At 54.2% G+C, this 21554-nt stretch overlaps 8 protein-coding genes across 8 annotated transcripts; 5 read left to right on the top strand and 3 right to left on the bottom strand.

Annotated features, from left to right (window-relative positions):
- Positions 1 to 2445: 2445 nt before the first annotated feature.
- Positions 2446 to 3434, top strand: MYCGRDRAFT_42411 (uncharacterized protein; the record flags this gene model as incomplete). The annotated part of the gene is made up of 4 exons (XM_003852530.1): positions 2446 to 2588; positions 2640 to 2784; positions 2839 to 3013; positions 3067 to 3434. 4 exons carry the CDS (start codon positions 2446 to 2448, stop codon positions 3432 to 3434), a joined length of 831 nt encoding a protein of 276 aa, XP_003852578.1.
- Positions 3435 to 4152: 718 nt separating this feature from the next.
- MYCGRDRAFT_100257 (uncharacterized protein) lies at positions 4153 to 4917 on the top strand (the record flags this gene model as incomplete). Its single annotated transcript, XM_003852531.1, has 2 exons — positions 4153 to 4407; positions 4488 to 4917. 2 exons carry the CDS (start codon positions 4187 to 4189, stop codon positions 4915 to 4917), a joined length of 651 nt encoding a protein of 216 aa, XP_003852579.1.
- Positions 4918 to 7912: 2995 nt separating this feature from the next.
- Positions 7913 to 8401, top strand: RKIB (ribose 5-phosphate isomerase B; the record flags this gene model as incomplete). The annotated part of the gene is made up of 1 exon (XM_003852532.1): positions 7913 to 8401. The coding sequence occupies one exon, from the start codon at positions 7913 to 7915 to the stop codon at positions 8399 to 8401; it is 489 nt and encodes a 162-aa protein (XP_003852580.1).
- A 183-nt stretch (positions 8402 to 8584) lies between these two features.
- MYCGRDRAFT_72265 (uncharacterized protein) lies at positions 8585 to 9573 on the bottom strand (the record flags this gene model as incomplete). Its single annotated transcript, XM_003852188.1, has 4 exons — positions 8585 to 8847; positions 8971 to 9153; positions 9213 to 9352; positions 9428 to 9573. The coding sequence occupies 4 exons, from the start codon at positions 9527 to 9529 to the stop codon at positions 8709 to 8711; spliced, it is 564 nt and encodes a 187-aa protein (XP_003852236.1).
- A 1200-nt stretch (positions 9574 to 10773) lies between these two features.
- MYCGRDRAFT_41533 (uncharacterized protein) lies at positions 10774 to 11449 on the top strand (the record flags this gene model as incomplete). The annotated part of the gene is made up of 2 exons (XM_003852533.1): positions 10774 to 10918; positions 10971 to 11449. Coding segments are annotated over 2 exons (624 nt in total), but the record flags the coding sequence as incomplete, so codon positions are not given.
- A 1662-nt stretch (positions 11450 to 13111) lies between these two features.
- MYCGRDRAFT_72261 (uncharacterized protein) lies at positions 13112 to 15454 on the top strand (the record flags this gene model as incomplete). Its single annotated transcript, XM_003852534.1, has 5 exons — positions 13112 to 13220; positions 13274 to 13342; positions 13400 to 13637; positions 13697 to 15193; positions 15250 to 15454. 5 exons carry the CDS (start codon positions 13187 to 13189, stop codon positions 15308 to 15310), a joined length of 1899 nt encoding a protein of 632 aa, XP_003852582.1.
- Positions 15455 to 16230: 776 nt separating this feature from the next.
- MYCGRDRAFT_93297 (uncharacterized protein) lies at positions 16231 to 18336 on the bottom strand (the record flags this gene model as incomplete). Its single annotated transcript, XM_003852187.1, has 6 exons — positions 16231 to 16276; positions 16550 to 16943; positions 17059 to 17149; positions 17277 to 17383; positions 17582 to 17968; positions 18057 to 18336. The coding sequence occupies 6 exons, from the start codon at positions 18334 to 18336 to the stop codon at positions 16231 to 16233; spliced, it is 1305 nt and encodes a 434-aa protein (XP_003852235.1).
- A 259-nt stretch (positions 18337 to 18595) lies between these two features.
- Positions 18596 to 20838, bottom strand: MYCGRDRAFT_93296 (uncharacterized protein; the record flags this gene model as incomplete). The annotated part of the gene is made up of 6 exons (XM_003852186.1): positions 18596 to 18728; positions 18865 to 19225; positions 19314 to 19571; positions 19801 to 19812; positions 19963 to 20445; positions 20538 to 20838. The coding sequence occupies 6 exons, from the start codon at positions 20836 to 20838 to the stop codon at positions 18596 to 18598; spliced, it is 1548 nt and encodes a 515-aa protein (XP_003852234.1).
- Between the last annotated feature and the right edge of the window lie 716 nt (positions 20839 to 21554).

Here is a 21554-nt window from a genome sequence, read left to right as displayed (position 1 = left end):
CCTGCTTGTCGGGTTCATGTCGTATTCCAGCAAGCGTACGACAATGCATAGCAGGTGCCGAAATGATGGTGACGGATTACGGCTACGACACTATAATAATGCAATGACAATCTCTCTTCCAGCGACTTCATACCGAGGCACGTGATCACGAAATGTCTTGGCGCTGGAACCCTTCTCCTTCCCAATGTGACAAGTCGTCGAGAATGTCACCTACATAACACAACGCATTTTGTTGGCATTCGTCGCAAAGAGATTGTTCGTGCAGCATGTCTCCTGTGGCATGACAGGAATTCACCGCCTTTCACGATGCTGCCGCATCAACACCTGAGCCGCGCATTGACGCGCCTTTTCACAAGTCCTTTCTTGCGTGCACGACCGATTGCTGTTGTCCATCCAATCATACGAGACACAACTCATATCCACGAAAATGTTAGCTCCGGCTCAGGGCTGACATGGTCACATGGAAGGATGTCTGTGGATCACTATTCGACTTTAGACCACGAACAGACGAACGGCCAATTTCACGCCGAAGCTTGCTGTATTGCTTATAAGTACTCAAGTACCGCGCATCTTCGCAGAGACACGAAAGCCTTCACCGCAACAAAGATATTCACCTCCGATCACGAACATCGTGCGAGAACTCGCGGTCGGCACTCGCGGCTACTTCGGCGAAAGAGGATTCGGAGTCCCGGACCGAGCGACATCGACAATGCACAACCTTGCACAACTCCGAGGCGACATCAGGAAACACTTTGCGATCGCAGACAGTCCGAGACATCCTCGCACAGGACATGAAGTACTTACAGAAATGTACATCGACCTTAATTGCCAATCTGATATTCCATCTTCCTTGGCCAGCTGGCGCTCACTAGCGTCAATCACCATAGCTTCCGCCTTGAAGAAACGTCGACGCCACTCGAGTCATGAAGTCGCTGGCTTGGCCCGCATCCTGTCTCAGGCCATGCAGCTGCCTTGCACTGTGCGATTAATGCACCGAGACGCCGAGCCCCCAGACGAAGATCCCGCTGGCAGAGCAGAAGGGGAAAGAGCGAGCTCAACCTCGGACTGGAGACCCAACAGCAGTCCAGAACCCTGTTCTTGGGAAACGGAGTTTAAGCACTCGAATGCAGTCAAGATCTGCTCCGATTGTTCTTCAAACAGTTAGAGAAGATGAGGTTCGGGTATGAACACCCGTGACTTTTTGCGGCTCAACCGTCAAAGGCGGCCAGTGCCAGTGATCATCCGGCTGTTGGCTCGAAGCCAGCTTGCGGAGGAGCGTTTTGGCGGTGAAGTGTCCGCCCTCTTCTGCCAATTTAGTCAGAATGCGCACGGTGAGATAGGATGATCGTAATCATCGCGATGAAGAACAGTCGACGCCGAACGATGCGAATGATCAATTCCAAGGATGAAAGCAGTAGCAGCACCGCAGGCTGTTAGCGACTGGAGATCTGGCACCCTGCACCTGCAGTCTTGCACAAAGCCAACTCCATTGCTCGATGGTGCAAGACATGTTCGAAATAACAAATCGATCAACATGCTAGTGATAGCCGTTTTGGTGCCGTCAGCATCCCCGCATCCACAAAAAGCTAATCCCCAGATCTCCATACCTTACTACCTTGCCTCCGCTTGTCCGGGGCGTGCTTGGGCCTACGTACTATGACCACACGCGAGTCGTCGATCGCGGTTGAGGGGTTCTGTGGCGATCTCGTAGGTCCACCGAGGTTCTCCCAGCTCACACCAGAGCTTGCGACTGACAGACGAGGCACTGATTGCTCGACGCCGCCCGCGATGCCTTTGTTGGAAATTATACAGCGGTCACAGGAGTTCGCACGGATGGCGTGCAACTCCATGAAAAGGACGGCCTTCAACAGCTTAGTCGACCAGGCATCCGGGGAGCCGCGCATGGCGCTGCGCTAAGACAAAGGTTCAAGGGCAACCATCCAACGACAGGTGCCCAGGCTCGATGGCACTATTCCCGTCTCGGAGCTATCGAGAGCAGCATGCGACGCGGACACGTTCGACGTGTGTTGACGCTCGTCCGCTGGCTGGTGCCCTTGAGTCGATCTTCCTCCTCTGGTCCATCGGGGGCAAAGCGCGCGAGCACACCGTGACCGCAAGCTAGTTCCGGCATTGAGTGCGGAGTCTGCGTCGATCCGTGCTGGGCTAAGTATTAAGAGTTCCCTTGCTCGCACTCTGCGTCTCTTTCATTGTCTCGTCGCCGCATTCCTATTGACTCGTTGTACCCATCTCAATTCTACTCATCTCTCATCGTCAAAAAAATAATGGCGGATACGTACACGGCCGCGCAGAACAACACAAACCTCACTGCTCCTGGCCCTATGGAGAAGGACTTTGAGAATGGTAAGCTGCACAATTACATGGGACTTGCATGCGCGCATCGACACAGCGACTGACAGGCTACGCACAGGGTACCACCTCGACGGCATGGACCCAGAAAGCGCTTTGAAGAGGATTCAAACTTCAGGCAGCATCTCCATCTCGCCCGAGCTGTTCGAGAAGATCTATCTCTCCCCACAGAACAAGGTCGCTGGAGATCTCCGCAAGACCTTTGGTAACCCAACTCCATTGTACGAGACACCTGATCTGATATATTCGAGCTCCGTGCTGACGAGGAATAGGGCGCTCGGCGGATTCTTGCTTTCGCTCACTCCTCTCTCTTGCGACTTGATGGGCTGGAGAGGCGCTGGTGGTAACGGAGCTGCCTCGACCGGAGTGTACTTCTTCTTTGGCGGTCTCCTCATGATCCTGGGCTCTCTTGGAGAGGTAATTTCGGTCCAGCAACGTCGACCCTCTCATGGCGGCTAACTCTCTTTGCAGTTCATCCTCGGCAACACGTTCCCCTTCGTCGTCTTCGGTACCTTCGGTGCTTTCTGGCTTGCCTACGCTGCTACTCTTCAGCCGTTCTACAACGCGTACGGTGCTTACGGTGACCCCACTGCTGATACTTTCCCTGGAAATGGTCTCGAGACTCGTGGCTTCAACGCTAGTTTTGGTAAGTTGATTAATAACACGAAGCGACCGAGCTACCTCTGATATGATCTGCAGCATTCTTCCTGGTCTTCATGGGTGTTCTCTGCTTTCTCTACATGATCCTCGCCCTCCGCACCAACCTGGTATTCTTCTTGATCTTCCTGTTCCTCACCCCATCGTTCGGCCTCCTGGCTGGCGCCTTCTGGCTCTTGGCTGAGGACTTCGATCCCGTGTCTCCCAACACAAAGAACGCTGCGACTGCGAAGACCTGCATCATCGCGGCGGGCGCGACGACCTTTGTGGTTGACATGCTCGGCTGGTACATCTTCTTTGCTATCCTGCTCGCCTCGCTCGACTTCCCGTTCCAGCTTTCGGTCGTCGATCTCTCCCGCTACGTCAAGGGCGCGTCGGACAAGGCAAGGGCCAGGGAGCACCAGGCTTAAGCAAGAGGCGGTAGAGAATCTTATGAGCGGGATACATCATGGCATGATACCACCCAGTTAATGTTGCACGAACAAAACCTTTTGCCCTGCATCACATGTCACATGCTGTGATTGAGTGAGTGAATCATCATGTGTTCAGCACCAGCTGTACATTGTTTGCCGTATTGTCGGCATCACTCATTGATGCCCTCGAGACGCTTTCCACAACGTGCTTGTATCGCGCATCGAAGAAAGGCTGCTACTTCCCCTACCCATGCATCGCCCAGAAAGCCCTGCATACATGGGATATGAGTGAAGACAACACACGCATGCATTGTCTTCGATCCCTTGTCGTCCTGTCCCGTGAGTCTCGCCCGCACATCGGCTAGCTTGTCAAACACTGTCTCCTCTAGTCTTCCTTGCCGCTTGGACTCTCCAAGCTCTGGCAGCTTTTGAAGCCACCACACCTCCGCCTTCAATGATGGCGTCCTTCGCATGACAGCTGTGAGCTCTCCACGCGCCCACCTGATCGTAAACTCTATGGAGGCGCGGATGAGAGGAAGCTCTGAAGAGTCTCGACTCCCAAACTTTCACGCCCCACCTCAGCTCCACGTCATGCCTCAAATAGCTAACAGTCATTCTTGCTACACGGAAGTCGAGAATCAGTAGAAGCGATTAGCCTCTAAGACAGTAGCACAGGTACAGGCTTGAGGCTTGCGTCTTCCTTTGGGTCATTTGCATGACCTGTGCTCCCACCTCAGATTTTTCGAAAAATGTCAGGCGTAAAGCTTCACTTCCTCCAGGCGTCGCGCTGCATTCGTGCGGCATGGCAACTTCACGAGCTCGACGTGCCGTACGAGTTCACCTTCGCGGAGCGCATCAATGGCACTGGTCCTGCTCCGCCCGAGTTCAAGGAGAAAGCTAAAGGGCTAGGAAAATTTCCTACGCTCGAGGACGGATTGGAAACATTCTATGAAAGCGGCAATATCTGCGAGTAGGTGTTGATGAGATGGCCAATATCGCGGTCACTGGACTTACTGTCCGGACTCCACAATTGACTCACAAGCTTGATAGATATCTCTGTGACAAGTACGACAAGCAAAACCGCCTACTCCCAGCTGTCGGCGACCCGAAACGGTACAAAGTGCTGCAATGGGTGCACGCCTCGGAAGCGACCTTCATGCTTCACGGTCTTGCCGTTCTCTACGCGAAGTGGAACCAGAAGGATGGTGATGTCGAGAAAACAGTCGCAGGCTTAAGCGTGAACATCTGCAAGGACTTGGACTATCTCGAAAGCGAGCTTGGCAAGAGTAGTGGCAAGTTCATCGTCGGAGATTCGCTCACGGCCGCGGATATCATGATGCAGTTCTCGGTGGACTTTGTGCTCGTGCGGGAGCTCGGAACGAAAGGAAAGAGCTGGCCGAATGTCGACAAGTGGTTGGAACAGTGCAAGTCGACGCCGTCGTACCAGGAGGCCGTGAAGAATACGGGCTATAAGTTGTAGATATGGACAGACCGAAACGTATGAGGTCGAAAGCAAGGCTGCCTACGTCCAGAGGTTCCTTGAATTGATGCAATTCCCGTGTGTAGCATTGGAGCGCACTGCCCTTGCCATACATTGCGATAGAAGGCGACGGAGTCTGAGCTCATGGTGCGATCGCACACATGCAGCGGGACTTTACCGTTCGCCTCGCAGTGCCTAGTTCTGTCTGATCTCGGTCGGACTGCTGCTGAGAATGTCTGCAAACGTGCTCCACACGCATCGCTTGTGAGACACGGATCTTGGGACCGCCGAGACGCGACTTGAACGCATGGTCCTTGATTCGTCCAGACAGAGTGCCATAATCTGCGTGATACTGTCTCGTCCAGCATGATTTGAAGACTCCCGGTACCCTAAGTGTTTTGGGAGCATTTCCGCGATGCCGGAAGGTGCGAGGCTGTTGTCGAGATTCCAAGGACCGAAAGCGGAGCGCTACAGTGTTGACAGGACCTTCACAACGGCCCTCCGAGCCTCGTTGAGCTCGTGATCAGTGCCATCCTGATGTGCCATCTTGACGGAAGAGTGCAAGCTCAGAAGATCCTTGGCCCGTGTGAGGTCAACGTTGCTCCTTTCCGATGATCCGTTCGTAACGGGTACTTCGTCTGTCTTTGCTGGTCTCGCCGAGACGAGGGCAAGAGCTGCATTTGGATCCTGATGATCGAATGTCAGTCGGTCGGTGCGAGGTGTTGGACACGTGTATCAACATACGCAGACTTGCAGCGATGTCATATCGGACAAGAAGTCGGCGACCTTCATTACGTGCGATCGTGAGTCGTGACACCGGGTTAGGAATATCGTCTCCTGATAATTCGTGACGGTTGTAGAGTAAAGCAGAATGGTACATCCGACCAGGCGAGGTGAATGTCGAATCCCCGGACTGAGCTCCGTCCACGTCCGTCACAACTTCCCTGCTGGTTTGGACTTCCGACTTGCTTCAACCTACCTTCCGACACACATTCTCGCCTCCCGGCCTCTGCCTGAGCGCAGCCTAGGTCTCTACCATCAAGATGACATCTCATGCCCTCAAGACAGGTGCGGCGCGCGCAAAGCCGCCAGCATTCCCGCCCGAGTACAAGATCAAAGTTGACATGAGCAAGGTAAACCTGCCGCTCATCCAGAATTGGGTGAAGCAAGAGGTCGTCCGCCTACTCGACAACGAGGATGACATCGTGATCGGTATGATCTGTACGATGCTTGAGAACAAGACGGTACGTGGTTCCGGACCATCATTGCTTCAAGCTCAAATTATGTTGACAACCTACAGCCCGACATCAAGAAACTACAGACCGACATCGCTGGCTTCCTCGACAAAGACACTGCAGCGTTCTGTCTCTCGCTATGGAAGCTCTGTCTGAGCGCACAGGAAGATCCGAACGGCATTCCGAAAGAGCTCATCGAAGCAAAGAAAGAGGAGCTGAAGCAAGAGCGGGTGCGTTTGGATTACACTGCCATACTGAGCCGCTGGAATATCATACTGACATTCCAACAGCTAGCAGAAGACAAAGCTCGCGAGCGTGAGCGAGAGCTTGCTGATCTGCGGGATCGTGAGCGTGAAGAGCGTGACGAGCGTAGTTCTCGAGGCCGAGGCGGCAGAGGAGGTCGTGGTGGACGAGGTGATCGTGGATACGACGGCGATTATGGTCGTCGGCCACCGTCGAGACAGTCGCGGTCACCTCCAAGAAGGTTTGATGGACCGCCGAGACGGCTTGACAGCTACCAGCCAGCACAGCGAGGTCGCGACAGTGGTCGAGATTCTTACAACAACGGTCCCAGACGCCGGCAACGCTCAAGCTCAGGTGGGCGGTCACCAACACGCGATCGATCGCCGCCCAGAAGACGCCGCCGTCGTAACTCCAGCTCAGACATCTCGCGCTCTCCACCACCGCGAAAGACCCGAGCTTCGAGCAGCGAAAACGAGAAGGATTCCCCAGACAAGCACTCCCGTGTCGCAAAACGTCGTAGATCGCGCTCACCATCACCTAGGAGACGCCAAAGTTCACCTCGCCGCAGCGACAGCATGCGCTCGCCACCTCCACGCCGTCGACGCTCTCGCTCTCGATCAATCAACCGCCGGGACCGCCGCGCAGGAGATCGCAGCCCGCCGCATCGATCTTCGCGAGATCAAGGCCGACGCTCGCCAAACGAGCTATTCTCGAGGAATCATCGGGCATCCGACAGTCATCGTCTCGAAGTCCCTAGTCGTCCCAGCTCGGCATACAGCACATCTGGCAGCGAGCGAAGGCCTTCACAGCAGGATGCCGATCGTGATAGCTTCAGTAAGAAGAAATCAACCAACGGTGGGGCAGACAACTCGAACAAGGTGGGTGAAAAGACGGACGAATGATTTGACAACGGCACAAGGCTTTTGTGTTTATGATACCACGGCGTGTAGACAGCGCAGCATTGCCAGATAGATAGCAGAGCAATCTTTCAACGATAGTCTCGGCATCGAGAGGCGATGACGAGTAAGGTCGGAACCTGCTTCTCCATTGGTTCGGCAACCATGCTCAGCATTCGGAGTGACAGCATTCCTTGTCCCTGGCTGTGCTGCTGTTGGTACACCACATGTCATGTCAGACGATTCTCTCTTTGAACATCAATCGTCTTTATCTTCGACCCACCTGTCGCGAAAACGTTTAGCCGCCGGAGCTCGCGGGCTACCCAATTCGTTCTCCCGAACAACCACCACCCCACATGACGGATGGCTGTTGAAATCAGCCGGAACTCAACCCATGTTTCTCAGATGTGAAGAGCCCGAGAATGGCTTTCTATCTCCCATCCATAAAGCTTCTAGGAGATCGACCGCCAGTCTCTCTTGCTTTAGCCGGCCACCGGCCATTTTATGACCTTCCCAACATATTCACTCTGCTCCCAATTCTTCACACGACATCCAGCTCGAAACGATTCATCGCTCGATAGCTGCGAGACCGCAAACCACGCCACCACTCAAGCCCTCACAATGGCCTCCACCTCCGGCCTCGTAATCGCCATGGGCGCCGACGAAGCCGGCTGCGGCTACAAGAACAAAATCAAAGCCGACCTCGAAGCCGACCCACGCGTCGCCGAAGTGATCGACGTCGGCGTCAACGAATCCTCCGATAAAACCGCCTACCCTCACCCCGCCGTTGATGCCGCGAAGCTCATTGCGGCAGGGAAAGCTGATCGCGGTCTCTTAATTTGTGGTACGGGGTTGGGGGTTGCTATCAGTGCGAATAAAGTACCTGGAATCAGGGCGGTGACGGCACACGATAGCTTCAGTGTGGAGAGGGCGATCTTGAGCAATGATGCGCAGGTGTTGTGTATGGGCGAGAGAGTCATTGGGATTGAATTGGCAAGACGGCTGGTGAAGGAGTGGATTGGGTACAAGTTTGATACGAGTTCGGCGAGTGCGCAGAAGGTGGAGGCGATCATGGAGCATGAGAGGACGAATTTTGGGTTGAGCAAGTGATACCTTGGTCGATGTTTTTGGGAAAGGTCAAGCACAGCAGAGGCGCAGTGCTCGGGATACATGTCAGTGGCTAGAGAATGAGACCTGCCGCATGTCGATTCTGCTCGAATGAGACTTCATCCGCAGATGAAGCTCTCGTTGATATGGGAGCTATACTAATGGACACCTCCAGGGTCAAAACATAATGGCCGTAAAAAGTCATGTACTTTTCATTCTCCGTATCGTCTTTCGTGAAGACTTGAAGCACCGCGAACTCATTCGTGGCATCGTTCGCACAGGCACCGAGCTCCACGGCGTCTCACACCATCTAGATGACAGTGGCGCTGTTGATCTTGACCTCCGACTTGGGGCGGTCGCCACCATCGGTAGCCACGGCGCCGAGCTTATCGACGACGTCCATGCCCTCGGTGACCTTGCCAAACACAGTGTGCTTGCCGTCCAAGTGACTAAAAGGGTGTAAAGGTCAGCTGCTGCTCAGACAAAGAGCAGTGACATGCGGGTTCAAGATCTGGAGCGATCGCAGAGACTGTCTCATGCACGTTCCATTCCTTGCTCTTCAAAGTACTTACGGAGTTGGGCCAAGAGTGATGAAGAACTGCGATCCGTTGGTGTTGGGACCGGCATTGGCCATGGAAAGCGTTCCCTTTCCGGTGTGCTTGAGGCCAGAGACGAACTCGTCTTCGAACTTCTCGCCGTAGATGGAGGAACCGCCGCGGCCGGTACCGGTTGGGTCACCTCCCTGGATCATGAATCTGAAGACAACGTCAGCCACAGCGGAGATGAGAAGCTTGCGTTGCGACCCTTTCCTTACCCCTTGATGATGCGGTGGAAGATCACATTGTCGTATTTGCCGGTGGAAGCCAAGGTAGCAAAGTTCTTGCAGGTGCGTGGAGTCTCCTTTCCGTAGAGGGAGATGGTGATGTCTCCGAGGGTGGTGTGAAGGATGACACCCTGTTCGAAGCGAGGGTCAGCGGTAGTCGACATGTGTTAGATTCTCAATGCAGGCCGTCTGCCCATTGGACGTACCTGGGCGCTGTTCGGATCAGCTCCTCCAGATGCCGGGGAGTGAGAAGACGAGGTCGCCTCCTTGTCCTTGTGGCCGCCGAGCATGTTCTTGAGCTTATCCATTTTGAGTGACGTTGAATGTCGATTGATTGTTTGTTGTGTATATCGTGGTTCGTGGTGGAGGGTTGATGTTTGTGTGAGACTGAGGCGGAAGCTCAACGTTGATGTCTGAGCTTTGGGGGCGGTGACGAGTGCTGGTGTGAAACTTGGAAGGAGGCTCGTGCTCTTGCGGAATCTCAAAGCGGAAATGCATGTGCCGATCTTGAAAGGGTCCAGCCCATGTGCGCTCGTCTAAACGAGGACTTCACTCACTCGTAACCTTCGACATCACTTTGACACGAGCAGGGCATAACACAAATCGAAGGACAAGATGCCATTGCGATAGAATTCGGAACGACGTGCATCGTCTCAGCACAAAGGACGGCGCCGTTTCTTCTTCGCTGACCATCTGTTTGGTAGTACCACATACAAGACGGGTACCTGCATCGCTGTGGAAGAACACAATTCGCTTCGCTGTACAAGCAATTCAGATCACAAACAACAATCAGTTGTGGTCAGATGCAGTCCGCTCTGTTGAGCACGTCGGAGTACACTCCGACGTAATCTTGATCGTTGTCCACGTCACGTCCCAGACAACCCGGCCATGATCCAGGAACGCCCCGTCGAGCCCTGCTAGTATGGAGTCTCTGCCGATGGCGTACAACTCGGTACAGTGGTCTCACTTTCAAGCCTTTCACTTTCAAGCCTTTCAACTTCGAGAAGCTGAGCGTCTCGTCTTGCGAACATTTCAGGTTGACGCCTTCAAACAAGAGAACAAATTGCCGAACCCAGTCCTGTCGAGTGAGGACTTGGGCTGCATAGAGGCAAAGGTCTGCCCATAGCCCTGTATGAAGACCGGGTCCCTAACTCTGACCGCACGCAAACAAACAACCCTGCGACGATCAGGCAGAGGACAATCGCTTCATCGCGAACGACACTACCCAACAGAGAGCACGAAAGTCGTCGCAAGCTCAGGACCTCACTGATCGCGCTTGGAAGGACATTGGCGATGCCATGTGGTGCGTCAGGGATGAACTCCTCGATCTGTGTGGGGCCGTGGCTCTGTACCTGTGCGCGAGCGGCAAGACATACCCCTAGACGTGCCGTAGTAGCGCATCTGGGTTGTGCCCTCTCATCTCGGGTAAGCAGCAAACCTGGTTGACGACCACTGTCTACCAGTATAAGTCAGAGCAGTGCTGCACACCTCTTCCGTACCGACTCTCATCCGTCCTTCGTCCGCTATCATGCTGTTCAGCGATGCCGTCCGCATGCTTGTGGCAAGCGCTGCCCTCTCTCATGCTCAAGGGACCGTCAATCTTGGAACTGCAGGCAGTTTCGGGGCTCTTGCTCCAGCTGGTGTCAGCAACACTGGAGACACTGAGATCAACGGAGATGTCGGCACGACAGGGACTTGTCAGTCGACCAAGACCACGCTCAAATAAGCTGAGACTAACATCAACATTAGCCGTCACCGGATTCCCGCCAGGACTGTACACGGGAACTTTGGCCGTTGCAAACGAAGTCGCCAAACAAGCCCAAGCCGATTCCACAGCGGCATTCAAGCAAGGACAAGGACTGCCTCCGACACAGCGCTTCGGAGCATTGGCAAGTCTCGCGGGCCTGACACTTCGTCCCGGTATCTACAGCTTCGACTCTGCCGTCACCCTTGATGGCATGCTGACTCTCTCCGGCGACGGGCTATATGTCATCCAGATCGGGAGTTCGCTCACCACTGGCAGCGGCTCCATGGTCAACCTCAGGGACCAAGCTGATCCTTGTAGTGTGTACTGGATTGTGAAGTCCGCAGCTACCATCGGGACAACAAGCGCGTTCGCCGGCAACATTTTGGCTGGTACTGACATCACACTCAACACGGCTGCGGAGGTCCAAGGTGGTCTGTACGCGGGATCCGCTATTGTACTCGATTCCGACATGATCAATTCGTGTGGAGCTTCCGGTGGTTCTTCCAACTCTACCGTCTCTTCTTCGGCCGCTTTACCCGTCAGCTCAATCATGCCTTCGTCCACTGTACCGGCCAATAGTACCTCGGCACCAGCCTCTTCTTCGTCAGCGATCGTGCCAAATAACGCGACTTCGACAGCACCTACTTTTGCATCCTCGACCATGCGCAGCAACGCTACTTCGACAGCACCAACTTTTGCATCATCGACCATGCGCAGCAACGCTACTTCGATAGCACCTACTTTTGCATCATCGACCATGCGCAGCAATGCTACTACTTCCCCATCGACGTCGTCTGCGAGCCCTTCCCGTCCTGCCAGCATTTCCGGCTATTTCAATGTTTCATCGACCGTCTCAAATCCTTCATCATTTACCGGCACGGGCTTGCCAGGCACTGGCAGCATCCCTCATGGGATATCTACCACGGCGCCGAATGCCACCTCGAGCGCTCCAGCCCACAGCGACTGTACAGAATCGACGACAACCACTTCAGCGTACGAAGAATGTGAAGAGACCACCACTGCAGCTGCACCTCTTCCTACAGTCACCGACGACTGTGAGGAAGCGCCGGCCATCTACGCGGTGACCACGTTCGCAGGCGCTCCTGGCTACGGACCACCGCCACCAGGCTACCCGCCAGGTATGTAGTCCACGATTGTGTGTGAGGAACTGTGAGTGAGAAACATGCGAACATGAGCACTGACAGTTCGATCCAGGATATCCTCACCGGTATTAGAACGAGAGAAAAAGGACCAGTCTGGAGTTTTGGGATTTTGGGCTACTGGATAGCATGCGAGGACCAGCGACAACAATGAATCATAGACAGCAAATGGCAAGGACATTCTGACACAGCAACAACACTGCGGGTTGTGCGCGTGACTTTGTGTCAAACATGCCCGTCAAGCATGCCACGCAGGGCATGCACAGCTTCTGCCCGAGCGGTGCATTATTCCCGAGTTCTGTGCAGGACCCTGTACCCTCGCCGGCAGAATGCGTGACATTGCCTGAGGGCAATGTGCAGGGCCGGCCTTCTGTGCTTCGCTGTTTCGGCATTTGCTTTCCCCTTTGAGAGTGCGCCACTTGGAGCGATTTGACGGAGAAGAGATCTCGCATGGCAAGCGCAAAGTGAATCTCCGCAAAGGATACTGCTTTCCCGCTAGCGGTGGAATAGACATTTCCGGAGAAGGTGGAGGAAGTAAATATATGGTCGTTGATTGGCCGCGCCGTACAATTCCAGACCCTCCACAAATCTTCACATGTCAAACCGAGGTTTTGCGGGGCGAGATCCTGGAAGGGCGCCCTTTGTGAATCACGAGCGCGAGCTTTTTGCTTGATGGTCACCTAGCAGTTTCACGCAAACATCCTGGTGCAGAAGAGAGGCTGTGGAGGAATATCGCATGTGAAAGCAGATTTCGGTGTATGAGTGTGTAGAGCCGACAGCATACTTGTGCATACATTGTAGAACAGATGTCCATCAATTCGTCGTGATCTCGTGCCCTTGTTCCCGGCGTTGCCACCCAATAAATTCGAGAGTCTCCAAGCAACGCGACCGCCAGTCTCGAGTCTCCCGTCGGATGTGCCGAGGCAGACCGCACCTGACCGAGACGGACCTCTTCGTATACCAAAGATCTGTCTTCCATTCCTTTCACACACAACCTCCTTCTCTCTTACACCTCCTCATACACATCTCTCTCTTTAATCTTCAGCATATCATCAATCATGCCTGAGAGAGTCATCGTCGTCGGCGCCGGCCGTGAGTACTCTCCACGCCCAAAAGAGGGGTGCAATCCGCTGACAATAGGACAGTTTCCGGCCTGAGTGCTGCGCACACCATCTACCTCGCCGGTGGCAATGTTCTCCTCCTCGACAAGAACAGTACGTCCTCGTCGTCGATGTCTCGCCGGCCAACAATCCACTAATGCGCGCGTTCAGACTTCATGGGAGGCAATTCCACCAAGGCCACCTCCGGAATCAACGGAGCCCTGACCCGCACCCAGGTCGACCACAAGATCCAGGACAGCGTCAAGCAATTCTACGACGACACATTCAAGTCCGCCCGTGACAAGGCTCGACCAGATCTCATCAAGGTCCTCACATACCAGTCCGCCGCCGCTGTCGAGTGGCTGCAGGATGTCTTCAACCTCGACCTGACCCTCGTTTCCCGGTTAGGGTACGTACTTTGACATATCCGCAATACCCGAGAAATGCGATACTGACGATCTCCCACAGAGGACACTCCTACCCGCGTACCCACCGTGGCCACGATGCCAAATTCCCCGGTATGGCCATCACCTACGCGCTCATGCAGCGATTCGAGGAGCTGTCCGAGAAAGAGCCAGAGCGTGTAGCCCTCATCAAGAAGGCCAAGGTCAAGAACATCAACATGGACGGCCAGCGTGCCACTGGTGTCACATATGAGTTCAACGGCGAGCAGGTCACTGTGGACGGCCCAGTTGTCCTGGCCACCGGTGGTTACGCCGCCGATTTCACAGAGGACTCGCTCCTCAAGAAGCACAGGCCCGATACCTTCGACCTCTCCACCACCAACGGCAACCACGCTACCGGTGACGGACACAAGATGTTGATGAAGATTGGTGCCAACGACATCGACATGGACAAGGTGCAGGTTCACCCAACTGGTCTGGTCGACCCCAAGGACCCAACCGCAAAGACCAAGTTCTTGGCTGCTGAGGCTCTCCGTGGAGAGGGTGGTCTTTTGTTGAACAACAAGGGAGAGCGATTCGTCGATGAGCTCCAGCACCGTGATTTCGTCTCCAACGAGATGTGGAAGCAGAAGGAGCAGGGTCTGTGGCCCATTCGCCTCGTCCTCAACAGCAAGGCATCCAACACTCTCGACTTCCACACTCGCCATTACTCCGGCCGTGGCCTCATGAAGAAGATGACCGGAGCGGAGCTTGCCAAGGAGATCGGCTGCGGCGAGCAGGCGCTCAACAAGACATTCACTGCATACAACAAGTACGCCAACGGCGAGGAGAAGGATCCATACAACAAGAAGTTCTTCCATAACTTCCCGGTTGAGGTCAACGACGACTTCCACGTCGCCCAGATGGAGCCCGTGCTCCACTTCACCATGGGTGGTATCGAGATCAACGACCAGGCTCAGGTCCTGAACAACCAGGGCAAGCCTTTCGATGGTCTGTTCATCTGCGGTGAGTTGGCTGGTGGTGTTCACGGTGCCAACCGTCTCGGTGGTTCTTCTCTCCTCGGATGTGTCGTCTACGGCCGTGTTGCGGGTGCCAGCTCAAGCAAGTACCTCATGCAGCAGGCACTCAACAGCGCCGGTGGCTCCGCCGCGACCCGTGCCGGCCAAATCAGCCTGCACATCGACCCAAGCACACCCGGCAAGATCTCCGTCGAGTGGGGCAACGGTGCCTCTGCTTCAAGCAGCGACAGCGCCGCAGATAAGATCAACCAGCAAAAGCAGCACTCCGCTGCACCCGTCATGGGCAAGAACCAGGAGCCCGGCAAGGTCGATGAGCCATATGACCCAAAGAACTTCAAGGTGCCTGAGAAGGAGTTCAGCTTGGAGGAGGTCGCAAAGCACAACAAGAAGGAGGACCTGTGGATCGCAGTCAAGGGTATCGTCATGGATGTCACCAACTGGGTTGACGAGCACCCCGGTGGTCCTCAGGCACTGTTCAGCCACATGGGCAAGGACGCTTCAGAGGAGTTTGAGATGATGCACGATGATGAGGTTATTCCCAAGTGAGTTGAGAATGCATTTCTTACGGTCTTCGGGACAGTTGCTAACATGCAAACAGGTACGCGAGCTCCATTGTCATTGGACGCGTCAAGGACCAGGAGATCACTCTGGAGTACTAGAGAGACTGAAAACAGCAAGCGATGATGGTGACATTTGATGGGAGTTGGACTGATTTTTTGGAGGATCTCCCGAGCTGGATAGCTTGAGCGTGTGTGTACATTTCAGTGTATCTTTTTCTGAATGAGATCTATCTTCTCGCTGAGCTGCTTTCGCACCTGCTCATCGAATTTCAACGGTGTAGCGAGCGCACAGTTGCGCTTCTTGGTATATCAGTGTTGTGAGTATCGTGACACCTCGTAGCGATGTTGCGCTCGCTGATACTCAGTCTAGGTCTGTTTCCACGAAGTGACCTGCTGTCTGCTCTACCTCCGCCTCGCAAGTATCTGCACTCAACATTTTCAGCCTTCAAGATGAGACCGAAACGCAAACAAGCAGATTGTGAATGGTCCTGCTCCGTCCTGCTTGATGGTCACACTTCAAACCCATCCTCACGCATCCAACACTTCCCGCTTGAACTGCCGATACTCCTCCGTGCCGTATTCGTAAGGATTCACAGGAGCAAGCCATTCCTCGTCAGACTCGTCATCTGCCGCGGTGAGTTCTTCCTCATTGTGTTCCTCCTTGTCCTCATCCTTCACTGACGTGCGTTCCTCGTCGTGTTCAACATCGTCGCCAGCGTCCCCGGAGTCTTCTCCGCCGTCTTCCTCGTCCTGCACGTCATCCAACAAGCCTATCAAAACAGGCCCTTTGTCAGTGGAGTCCTCCCACTCGCCTCTCTGCAGCGACCATCTCGTGACCAGGAAATCCGGGGTCTTCATCCCTTCATGTCCGGAAACCGACCAAAGGTTCGGCATCATGAATGTCGGCGTCTTGTACACCTCGAATTCCTTGAGAACCGTGAGCTGTACCCATGGAGCGACAGCTTTCTTGATGCCGAAGATACGGGCGAGATCTTCCGAGTTGGCGTGCACAGTTACATTCAGACTTCGAAGACGCGGGAGCATAGACATGATATGCCTGACCCACTTCATATGAAGGTCCATATCCGGGAAGCTGGGATCGCTGCTTTCCGCGATGAGGTGAAGCGCAAGCGAAGAGATGTTGAGAGCGGGGCTGGGCAGTGAGACGATTTCTTGCGGCTGCGGGAGAGACTCGCCGTGGTCGAAGATGTCCAATGTCGCAAGCTTGTCGGCACCTAGAAGTGATATGGACGGATTAGCGACTGTTCGAGCCCGGATGCGCAGCACTCAGAAGGCTGGCTGAAGCGATCGTGTCATGCGCTAGACTCTGAGCTGTACTTACAGCTCATGTACTCGCTCTTGAACTGGCGGCTGACCGTCAATAGATGCGAGCAGGGAACGCGGCGAGGCTGCACGGTAAACTTGGAATTGCCGAGTAAGAAACGCTGTGGGGCGTGAAGCGCATATTCGTAGATCAGATCGCGCAGCTCCCTCGGTACATCATCGAAGAAATGGAAGGTGCTGCGATCCTCATGGTTCGATGCGTCTGCTGCGATGGCCATGTTTGGTGAACCCTGTCGCGCAGCTGGGAGTGCTTGCTGATGGTGTGGCGTGGTCGCCATGCTGGGAGACGCATGGGTCTGCGGTTGGAAAGGAACCATATTTGCGCAAGCGGAGTGTTGCTTCGAGCAGAGATGGTCAAGTTGCGGAATTCGTGAAGACGAGCTTTGAGCTACATGTTTGCGCTAGCAGGCACTAGCTGGGTTCATGTCCATGAATTTGCATGTGACAGGTCTAGCGTCTGCAGCTCGATTGAGTCAGGCTGGCATTCTACTGAAAGCACACACAGTTGAGATTGTCTGGATCATTGAGCACCGTGAAATATTGCGTATCATAATGCGCACAGCAGATGCGATCGTGCGGTGCGGCGAGCAGGAGCTTTGTTGATTGAAAATTTGAATACATTACAGTCACTCAACAGCTCTCCTGCGATGCATTGAAGTATACTCGGCGCTCGAGACTGCGCTGTGCTGCCCCTTAGACGCAGGCAGTCAAGATCGCTCACCATCTTGGTTTGTAGACACATCGCCTCACGATCGCCGCTCTGCGCTGTCTCTAGCATGACGACACCGATCACTCCAGCTTGTTCCGCTGCCCGCTCTTGCGTTCCAGCTGCACCCGACACATCATCTTTCCATTCTCCCTCATCTGCCTATACACCCTCTCCCTGTTCGTTTTTGTACCCGTCCCCATTTCCGGTCTCGTCATCGTCATCGTCAAATTCCTTCCATTCTTCCAACACGAGATCTTTTCCGTGGCTATCCTCCCACTTCTGACCTTCCTCTGACCACCTCATGCTCAAAAGCTTACGATCCATCAGATTTTCGTACGCCATGATGTCCGACAGTGAGTAAATCTCCTTTCTCGTATCGTACACCTCGATCTGCTTGAAGTGCGGTAGACGCAACCACGGAGCCAGATGATGCGCCATCTCAGCAGTACCAAAGGCGCCTTTGACAGGGCAAAGGACCGTTACTGCCAGCCGGTCGAGCCGTGGAAGCATGGGCAGGAATTTGGCGACCCAGTGCATGTGGCTGGTCATCTCATTATTGCCTTGAACATCCAAATCCGAGGTGAGGCGCAAGTGCAGCGAAGTAGTAAGTAGCATCGGTTCAGGGAGTGACTTGATGTCGGAGGGATCCGCCACTGCCTGTAGTAAGTCGAAAATCTCGAGTGTCGGTCCGAACTTGTTGGAAGCTACAGAACGCCGCGGCAGCGGTCAGTAAAGCTTCAGAGAGGATTCTCGCTAGCATGACAAATGTATTGCGCTGGATACTGTACTCACTCTCCATGTACTCTAGTTTGACCTGTCGGCAAACAAGCAGGAAATTGACACAAGGAGCGTCGCAGCATCGCAGCTGGAACTCGGTATCGGCGAACTGGAGAGCGGACTTTTCATCAACAGCGTATCCATAGATGAGATCGCGGAGCTCCCTCGGCAACTCGAAGAACTCGAAGATGTCCCTGTTCTGATCGTTCGATGCGCTTGGTGCGGCGTTTGCGCTTGCCATCGCTCCCTGCGCAGGTGGCGCGGCAGTCGCTGGTTGATGAAGTTCCGCCGGCATAGTTGGCGCTGTTGATTTTGCTTGGTTACGATGTTGATGAGAACTTTTTTGTGTCGATTGTGTCGAAGAGAAAGTCTGGACAAAATCGCGAACACTGCTTGGAGCTGCGAGCGTGCATTAGCGTGTACGCTAGCATGGAGCACGACCGCGGTTTTCACGTGAAAGCGGACCGCAACATTGATGAAGAGGAATCGAGAAAGGTAACATTCTATTGACCATTTTTTGACGCCGTAAGTTACCATCAACGAATGGCGAAGAGCTACGACTCGATCCTCTTTGGATTGAGCGACCACAGTAATTCCGGTCCAGGCGCTCGTGGTTTACAACAGTATCCTGCTGCGGCGCTGCCCAGAATTCCGATTCTTGTTGGCCTTCCACACGCCATACGCTTACTGCACCGATGTTTCCACAGCAGTCGGCTCGTCGTGGACGTCTTCCCACTTCCCTCCGACTCCTGACCACTTCATGACCAGGAGGCTGCCAATGGTAGCAGCACGGTGCTCTTCGATGCTTTTTATCATGACGAACGATCCCTCCGCCTTGTACACTTCGAGTGTTTCGAGATGCGCTAATTCCATCAATGGTGCCAGAACTTCTTTCAGCGCACTAATTGCATCTGGTCCGCAGGTTTGCGCCCGTTGAGTGTGGACAATTATGGTCAGATTGCAGAGTGTTGGTAGCATCTGCAAGAGCTTATCGATCCAGAGCCTGTGCCGCTGGATCTCAGGCATAAGTGCGTATTCGTCGACGGTTTTGCAGTTCGAGCGGATGAGGTGAAGCACCAACGCAGAAGTCCTGGCAGCGACAACAGGGAGGCTGATGATCTCGTTCGGTTCAGGGATGTGTCCATTCAAGTCGAAAACGTCGAGGGTGGCGCGACTTGCTGCAACTACAGGATGTGGCCATGAGCGTCAGCGACTTTCGATGCATTGATCATGTTGTGAAAAGAGCTAAGAAGAAGTCTCGGCTGTACTCACCTTTTTCCATCTCGTTCTTGAGTCGCCGGCAAACGGTCAAAACATGTTGGCGGGCAATATTACGAGGCCGCAGCTTGACCTTGGTGCCACAGAGACTAGTTGGCGCTCCATCAAAGAGGGCATACTCGCAGATCAGGTCGCGCAGCTCTCGTGGCAGATCGAAAAAGCGAAAGATGTCTCGTTGCGCATCTGCTGCGTTTGTCGTGCTTGGGCGCGCGGCCACCATCGCTTGCTGGTAGTTCGATGCCGTGGCCATGCCTAGAGATAGGAGAGGCATGGTGTTGATGAAGGAAGTTTGGCACAAGCCGAGTGCGTCTGAGCAGACTAAGTCTGGTGAAGTCGTGAAGAAGTGACGATGCACGTCAAGTTTTAGCTTACTTTTAGCGCATGAGCAGGCACGGATTATGCCCGGCTTCTTGCATGTGAGACAGTGACATTGAAAGCTCCTGTTAGCTACGACAGAGCCGACTGGAAGGACTCTTCATACCTTTCGGTATGCCTACCACTAGAGAGGTCAGATTGGCCATGCGACCAGGAAAGGAGAAATGTCTCGTGGTAGCTGACCTTGACCGTATTCTCCCACTTCACCGTCCACAAAGCCACTGTCGTACCGTCTTCCATCGAACCGTTCGACCTCAAAGCTCATCACCAATCTCAACGAGCCTCAAAGCCGCTCTCTTGATCTCGAGCTGGTCGAGGTCCTGCCAGCCCCCACCCTCCTTCGACCACTCCATGACCAAAACCTCGCGCTCAGACGAGCTGCCGTGCTCCTCGATGGTCCGCAGCTGTTTCACTTCCTTGAACGCATCCCATACCTTGAACTCACGAAGTAAAGGTAGCTTCATCCAGGGAGCTAGCTCAGCTTCCATCCTAGCAATCCCGAAGCTGAAGGCCAAGGGAGCGTGAGTCGATAAGCTCAGGCTGCGCAGATTCGGAAGCAGATGCAAGACCTTGTCAACCCAGCGCTTGTGCTGTGTCATCTCGGAGATTCCTTGTAGAGCTGCGTCCGAAATGAGATAAATGACCAGCGAAGTGATGCCGGAAGCGGCTGCGGGCAAGCTGGTAATCTCCGCAGGGGACGGGATAGTGTCCATTAGATCGTAGATCTCGAGGCTGGCGGACTTGTCGACAACTACCAGTGATTGGGAGTCGTGTTAGCAAGCTCTTTAATAGCGCAGTGATGCGATCAAAAGTAAGAGATGCACGTTTCCGCTCAATGCTTACCTTGTTGATACTCGATCTGGACTTGGCGGCAGACGCTAAGAAGGTTCCACTGTGCAACCTGGCGAGGGCGCAACTCGAACGTAGTGCCGCAGAGACTAGCAGCCTGCTTGTCGATAGTGGCATAGCCATAGATCGAGTCGCGCAGCTCGCGGGGCAACACGAGGAGTTGGAATTTGCTGCGATCGAGTACTTTGGTTGCGCGAACGATTGCCTTTAAGGAGAGAGCGTGTGTTGCAGCTGGGCGTTGCGGCCCGGAAGGAGGATGCATCCCGCGGTTACGCGACTTGCGAGGGCGTGCCATGACGAGATGCCAATGTGGTGGTGTCCTGACAAGCACTGACAGCTGTGCAGCTTTCAATTGAGATCAGTTCGAAGGAAGAATCTCGGAAAGAATCTCGGAGATAAGTCTTGAGCTGCGAGCGTGCATGGAGATTGACGCAGAATTGCAAACGGGGCGCTGCACTTGCAAACGCTGCGATGTGAGCTATGAGAACTCTCCAATCGATAAGACACAAGAAATGAGGGAAAATCGATGGGAGGCAGTGACTCAGCTTACTAGAGACGGCATCGATGCATTCATCTTCCACCATGTCCAAAGCAAAAATTACTGCTTAGACTGAATCTTGAAGCCTTTCCTCTCGAACCCATCTTGTTGAAGCCATTGAGATCGCGGCTTGCGGGGCAGCTTGATGAAGCGGCGAGAGAGTGGTGCAGGTTTCGGTCTGCGAAACAGTCGAAGGGTACGACTTCGCGAGATGCGGGTGCGCAGCTTGAGTGACCCTCAGCCCTGATGAGATGCCCTGTCAATGCGATTCGAAGCTCCTGTCCGAGCCATCGCTGACTCTGCCGTTCTTTTGTCGTTCGTGATCGAATCAATGCATGCAAATACATCGACGGCGTCGTGGCGGATCGCGTTCATGAATCTCTTGCATTCGATGCACGATCGACCTCGCCTGGAGCGGATCGAGGTGATAACAAACCGTTCGGAGCTAGAACACAAGCAGCAGCAGCGCGATA

This window comes from Zymoseptoria tritici, chromosome 5, assembly GCF_000219625.1.
Source record: "Zymoseptoria tritici IPO323 chromosome 5, whole genome shotgun sequence".
Lineage (NCBI taxonomy): Eukaryota > Fungi > Ascomycota > Dothideomycetes > Mycosphaerellales > Mycosphaerellaceae > Zymoseptoria > Zymoseptoria tritici.
This window is presented reverse-complemented; position numbering and strand designations above follow the sequence as displayed.